The sequence below is a fragment of the Lygodium microphyllum genome, chromosome 3, assembly GCF_053477565.2.
Source record: "Lygodium microphyllum isolate KBCC chromosome 3, Lygodium_microphyllum_v1.1.10, whole genome shotgun sequence".
NCBI lineage: Eukaryota > Viridiplantae > Streptophyta > Polypodiopsida > Schizaeales > Lygodiaceae > Lygodium > Lygodium microphyllum.
In genome coordinates this window covers 192,475,076-192,482,070 of record NC_141137.1, presented here as the reverse complement: position 1 = coordinate 192,482,070, position 6,995 = coordinate 192,475,076, and the positions used below count along the sequence as shown (strand labels likewise).

Here is a 6,995-nt window from a genome sequence, read left to right as displayed (position 1 = left end):
GAAAAAATGTTAAGAACTTACAACGAAAAGATGAGCCTTTTATTCCATATTCCGTAGTAGAATTAAGTAAAGACACGTTTCTTTGAACTTAGAATAGGGAAACACCTCGTGATGTTTCTACTTGTAGCCCTTTAATGGATTTTAACGGTCCTAGATACTATTTATTTATTTTTTATATATTTTTTTGTTAATTTTTTATTATATATATATTTTTTAATTTTTATTTTAAATTTTTATAGTTATTTAATAGTATCTAACTAATTAATGTTTTTTTTGGACGATTGGGTGATATTATTATTAAATAATTCTTTATCTTTATCAAATATTTTTATCATTTAATTTTTTTAATCTTTTTTAAAATTATATTTTAAATTCTTTTTTTTTTCCAACCCATCCACATGCACCCCCTGCCCGTTCCATTTGACTTGAACTAACACCTCACTTACCACTCAAAACTCTAACCACTAGACTAAACTTTCAAAAGTGAAAAAGAAAGAAGCAAAAAATTTGGGCAATACTGCTATTCAGGAAATTGGACATGTTTACCCTCAAAGGTAAACCCAAGTGGGTCAAGCTTCCTCTTATCACTATCTGGGCTAGCAAATATGGGATTGTGCCCAAAGGGTCTCCACTTTCCTGTTCCATTTAGGAGAGTTGGATACAACTGAAAAAGAATGTAGTACCATCTAACAATTTATAGAATAGTTTGGGGACTCATGGAAGAGACTCAATCTGGTGGCCAACACTAGTGGGTCTATCAATAAATCAAGCACAGGAAGAAGAGGCCTTGAAGCTCTAGAGGATGGAATTGAAATCATGGCAAGATACTTGGGATACAGATCTCCAATATTGGAAGTCGAGAGCAACACTCATTGCAAAATATACCTTGTCTAACCACCAGCTAAATCTTATAGGTCGAAGAATTGACCAATGGGACAGAGGAGATCTATTGTTAATGACAATAACCCAAAAACCGCTTTTAGATGCTTTTGTGTGGAAGAATTCTAAATCAATATGGCCTATTCCTAAGGGCATGGACACCGATTCAATACACTGTGTACTAAACCTCAAATGGAAAATTCTAATAGACAGATATTAATGGATCAACGTGTTGCAAAGGCTGTGGAGCAAATGTATAGAGCCAAAGAAGTCCTGTGTTGCCTGGCTAATAGCGTACATAGCTATTTGGACCAACAAAAAGGCTCTCAGATTCAATAAAGGGAATGGGCTCTATCAAAGATGTAAAAAAGAAGAAGACGACATCCATATTTTCTTTCAATGTGAATGTATAGTCCCTATTCCGAATCATGTCAAGAAGCTCATACAAAGTGAAGGAAGAGCGCCTTGGTCATACAAAAGTCTATTTATTGGAGAATCGGTCAGATGCTCAAATGGATTTGGACGGTGATCAGAGTAGAAATTATGTGGTGGTTGTGGCTAGCAAGGCTTGATGCCATTTATGGGGGGCTCACATAAGATTTTGGGATGCTCAAAGATAAACTGATAAAAGCAGGTGAAGGATACTACTCAAGAACAACAGCAGAACTAGAAACCAGCATTGATAAGCTAACCAACAAAAGTTGAAATGTTAAAGAATTCGTAGAGCTAGAAAGCCTAAGAAGAAAAAAACAGCTTCTAACTTCAACGGACCTCAATATGATACTCAAACTGCGGTATTTGTAAGGAGATGTGGATTAAAGGTCTAACCTGTAACTGGTTAAGTCTGATTATTTTTTAATACAAATGCCATTTTAATTTATTTATTTTTTTTAAAAGAAAGAAGCCTCAAAGTTTCACAATCGTCATCTTTGCTGGGTAAGGATGCCCGTAACATGTGGTAATATGTGCTAGCTCTACTCGTGGAGATAAGGGCTGTTTCACGCAAAGGGCGTAGTTTAGGTAGCATTGTGAGGTGAATAGCGACTATTCCGTCTTATTTTATTATGGAAGTGTGTTCATGCGCAGGGAGTTCATTAACTTTTTCCTTTTGCTTAACTATGGAAAAAATTGGCATAGTTACATTCTGTGAGTCGTTTTCCTGACATGTGGGTAAATGACGCCCCTGTATAGAACAGCTCTAATAAGCAATTTTCAAAAGTATAACCAATGTTGATTTTTGATCCGCATAAAATTTACGAACCTATAATCAAATCTATTATTTCTGTATTATTTTGTTGAGTTTTTTAATTTCAAATCTTTTTCATCCCTAAAAATTCAATTTGAGCAAAATACCATAAATAGGTGAAACCCCCAACAAAAATCAAACCCGAGTGTAACATAACCCTACCTTAAAAGAATCAATCGTCCTTAATTACACAAACCACAAGTGCAATGACCAGTTGTCAAATGTGCTCAATGCTCATAGAGATAACTCTAAGTTTTGAAAAGTGTAGCAGGAATCAATCATCCTTGATTACACAGACAGCGCGTTGCAATGACCAGTTCTCACATATAACGTGCTCACAAATCAAGCAAATAATAGAACCAAACCTTTCGCTAGCATTTTAATTGAGCCTAATATGCGCACATCTTGAAAGAATCGATCATCTTCAATTGCACAAACGTGGAGGTTTGATGACTCGTGTATGTATCGACCAAAACCAAAAAGAGATGCTAGAAAAGCAGAGAGAGGATTATTATGCCACTTTTATTGCCTGCACAACATCGACACAAGGGGCGGAAAGTCTTCCCATGAAAACCAAAGACCTATTTGTGAGAACCGGAGGATCGCCTTTCATCCGACCGTCTGAAAGTGCTGAATGACACGCTCCGCAGGAATGATCGTGGAGCCAGCCAGGTAGGGAGCGAGCGCACTCACAACCCGGCTTCTCAGGCCGTACGTGGCAGTGGTAATGTAGAGATACTGGCTGGAGGAATCAGTAGTACCTTTGCCCTTGCTTTGCACTGTGCGGGTCATTCTCACGATAGAGAAGCAGAGCACAGTAGCGGGGTTTCTGTTAGGCCTGTCAGGCGTGGGAGAGGGAAGATTGACATTGTCGTAGCCTACGTCGACCACGCTATTGGTGGACACATTGCTGGTGACGCGCTCAGCAGCGGATCTGATGGTATTCGCCATGCGATCTTTCAAGCCTTCGCCCGCCTCCCCCATCGCCCCCAAAATCACATCTGCCACGGCGTCGACAAGGCGGTCACAGTCCAGGCTTGAGTTCTCCACCTGTCGCGTCTCAATAGGCCCCAGCGACAGAAAAACAAAGTGCAAGTCTAGCTCCCACAGAAAGCGTTCAAACGCGGCGCGCTGCGCCGCCGCCAATGCAGGGGTGTTACCTGCTCCACCTGCCGCGGGGTTGTAGCCGGCATTCACTCGGGCAGTCTCCAGGATAGTGGCTAGGATATCCGGGTGGTTGTCTTCGTTGCGGTAGTACTCCTCCTCGGGCTTCACATCTACCGGGGGTGGTGAAATCCTTGCATCGGTAGTCAGCACGGCGGAGCCATCTGCCTTCCCCACCGTCACCCCCGCTCGCGCGAGAGCCTCTGTACCATACAGGGAGCGATAGACCGAGGCTGCCGAGAGAAGCGGCGGCTTGCCAGCGCTGTCCCCAGCGGCCTTTGCCGCACGCAGAAAGCGAGCCCGATTCTCTACAGCCCAAAGTGGAACCTGGAACGAAAACACAGCAACTAGGTGTTAGAGAGAGGTTGTGCCGTGGCAAAGACGGCATTTGCAATACAATATACACACCTCGGCGTCCATCTTCAATTAGCAGCAAGCGAGCTTTGGTGCGAAGCGGATGTACTTAAAAGAAAACCAACGCACACGCACACGTCATGCCAGCTTTTGAAAGAGGAGTTCGATTAGGGTGTGCTTGCGCGCTTGCCAAAGGCAGTTGCAAAATCGATTATTTTGAATTGTCGTGCTCTCACATGTAACAGTTCAAGAACTGCCCTCTAAGTGGGCCCTCCCATGCATCGTTACCACATAAGTGGACAACCTGCACACTCCCACGTGTGGGGCACTTACGCAATCGAATGGCCACCCAAGCTCACCTAGCAGCACCCCTTAACCGTACAGTTGGCGCTTACGGCAAGGGATGGACTTGGGGCGCGTACTGCAGTTTTAAGCTCTCACGCTAGCGTTCGCACACAATACAAAACGGCTCTATGCAAGCCCACTCCCCGCTGATGAACTGATCCGAAGTAGGCGCTCTCCATGCCCAGTGTGCCCTCTACTAAGCATTGAAGAAGCACGCTTCTCTCCCCCCCCCCCCCCTTCACCCCCACTGCTGGCCCCTCTCTCTGATATGCCCCCTTGCCAGCCCATCTCTCTTCATATCTGCCCCCCTACAAGCTCCTCTCTCTACATACGCCTCCCCTGCCAACCCCTCTCTTTGTATATCTGCCCCCCCAACAAGCTCCTCTCTCTGCATCGACTCCTCTCCTTACATACTCCTCCCCTACGAGCGTGTGTCTCTCCTCACTTTGCATATTTGCCCCTCCAACAAGCTCCTCTCTCTGCATCGACTCCTCTCCTTACTTACCCCCCCCCCCCCCCTCCCCCTGCCAGCCCATCTCTCTTCATATCTACCCCCCTACAAGCTCCTCTCTTTGCATACGCCTCCCCTGCCAGCCCCTCTCCTTGCATATCTGCCCCCCCAACAAGCTCCTCTCTTTGCATCGACTCCTCTCCTTACATACTCCCCCCCTACGAGCGTGTGTCTCTCCTCACTTTGCATATCTGCCCCCCCAACAAGCTCCTCTCTCTGCATCGACTCCTCTCCTTAATTACCCCCCCCCCCTCCCCTACCAGCGTGTGTCTCTACATATCTGTCCCCCCTACAAGCTCCTATCTCTGTGTATCCTCCTTGTAGTTCTCACTAGACTTTGTCAGCCCCTCTCTTTGCATATTCTTCGAGTTGCACACTATATTACTGTGCAAACTACTCCCCTACGCACCAGCTCTTCTCTTTGTGTGTCTCTCAAAAGAACTCTCTCTCTCTCTCTCTCTCTCTCTCTCTCTCTCTCTCTATTGTGAGATGGACACGATTCTGCTATTGAGATAACCTAAGATGAAGTTCCTCTCTTTCTCACAGACACACCATCTTTTTCTCTTTTTCTCAAGAAATACAAGAGCTACAATGCATCTTGTTTAGCAAGTTGACCTCATTTTTCTTTTCATCTCTCTCTTCTTTGCTCTTTCTCGCACCACACTTACCTTCTTGCAATGGATTTTGATTTGAATCTAAGCTCAATTAATGGTGGTGATGACATTGTTGATGATGAGAACATGTCTTGGTGTCAAATATCTGCAGTGTTGTGCTCTCAACCCCTTTGAGTAGCCCAGCACAAGATAGTGCCCCTTCATCCTCGCCAACACAGCAAGTAAGACAACACACTCATTGTACAATACAAAATGACTCCATTTTCACAACACAAGCAATGGAACAACCCTCCTTGATAGAGGAGGATGGCTTGATTGCACCACCCCACGCAAAGACGAAAGAATTGAAGCGTGGCAAGAAGAAAGCACCAACGGAAAAAGCTTGCCACAAAAAGTTGGCAAAGGACAAGGTTGCAACAAACCATAGTAATTGGTCACGTGACAAAGTACGCGTTCTTGCTGATGTCATGGAGCACTACTTTAAGAAGCAAACTGAAAACAAAGGAGTCACACAAATTATGTCAAGGAACAATAAATGGGCTCAAGTTGCGGAACTTTGTGAGGCAGATGGGGTGGATAGAACTCCACTTCAATGCATGGACAAATGGAAAATTATTTTCCCTAAGCTCAAGCGCATTCATGATTGGAATAAAGCTATTCCATCCGGGCTCTCATCATGGGAACTAATGGATGCCGATGAACATGAAGCAAGAACACTTCCAAAACACTTTGATGAGAGGGTTTACCTCATTTTGGAGCAGCATTTTGCAAATGACAAGCTCGTTAATATGGGGCCTATTATGGTGGATAGTTCTACTACCTCCTTTAGTAAGTCTCTCTCTCTCTCTCTCTCTCTCTCTCTCTCTCTCTCATTGCTTATATGTTTCTTTCTTGATGACTTTCTTTTTGTGTGAAAGACAAATGCAATCCCTCCACACTCCAAGAGGAGGGATCAAGTGTCAATGTTGAGGACCCTTCCTCAACAGGAAAAAGAAGAGGCTTGGGATCAAGTAGGAGTCATGGCATTAGACGAGATTTCCAAGACATTTCTACTTCTCTTTTAGAAGCAATGGAGCACACAACTACGACACGTATGACTGAACAAAAGAAGCATGTTCAAGACCTCTTATCTATGCAAGAGCGTCAAGCAAAGGCGGCTGAGGAGCAACTGATTGTTCTTCAACAATCCATCTCTAAACTTACAGATTTTCTAGGTGCATATTTGGCTCGCCAAGACTAACTTACTTTTTCCAACTTGTTTTGTGTTTACTTTGAGATACTTACCCTCCTAGTCATAGGTTTGTTAGAACCTTCTTAGCCATTCTCTTTTTGTAGTTTTCAAATGTAAGTTTTATGTTTCTATGCTTAAATTTGGGATTGACTTCATAACGTTGTGTGTGTGTGTGTGTGTGTGTGTGTGTGTGTGTGTGTGTGTGTGTGAGAGAGAGAGAGAGAGAGAGAGAGAGAGAGAGAGAGAGAGAGAGAGAGAGAGAGAGAGAGAGAGACAGAGTTTGATTACTCCTCACGAATTAAGAAGTATGTTCTTATGATTATACATATATGCTTATCTTGAAGGAAATTGGAGGGTAGTGCCAAAAAATGAAAAATGGCAATATACATGTGTAGAGCAACTATTGATGTGCTCAGGATAATACTTTCAAAGTAGGATTGAGTGATAAGTATGTGCATAGAATATTTGGAAAAAACTGTAGTTCTTGATTTTTTGGGTAAAGAAATTGTTGTAGAAAGTAACTAATCTCCATCTCTTGTAATTGATCCAAATAGAAGTGCTTGTGGTAAAATTGTGGCTCACAACATTGTTTCTTTTAAGTACAAGACTTTGCCACCATCTATACGAGTTGTCAACCAAATATCCTATAGG

General features: G+C 43.3%; 2 protein-coding genes across 2 annotated transcripts; one reads left to right on the top strand and one right to left on the bottom strand.

Moving 5' to 3' along the window:
- Window positions 1-2,624: 2,624 nt before the first annotated feature.
- LOC148039381 (uncharacterized) lies at window positions 2,625-3,852 on the bottom strand. The gene is made up of 2 exons (XM_087675247.1): window positions 3,698-3,852; window positions 2,625-3,616 (listed from the first exon to the last, which is right to left on the bottom strand). The coding sequence occupies exons 1-2, from the start codon at window positions 3,707-3,709 to the stop codon at window positions 2,735-2,737; spliced, it is 894 nt and encodes a 297-aa protein (XP_087531373.1). The 5' UTR covers window positions 3,710-3,852; the 3' UTR covers window positions 2,625-2,734.
- A 138-nt stretch (window positions 3,853-3,990) lies between these two features.
- LOC148039380 (uncharacterized) lies at window positions 3,991-6,622 on the top strand. Its single transcript, XM_087675248.1, has 2 exons — window positions 3,991-5,941; window positions 6,031-6,622. Exons 1-2 carry the CDS (start codon window positions 5,392-5,394, stop codon window positions 6,351-6,353), a joined length of 873 nt encoding a protein of 290 aa, XP_087531374.1. The 5' UTR covers window positions 3,991-5,391; the 3' UTR covers window positions 6,354-6,622.
- The last annotated feature ends 373 nt before the right edge of the window (window positions 6,623-6,995 follow it).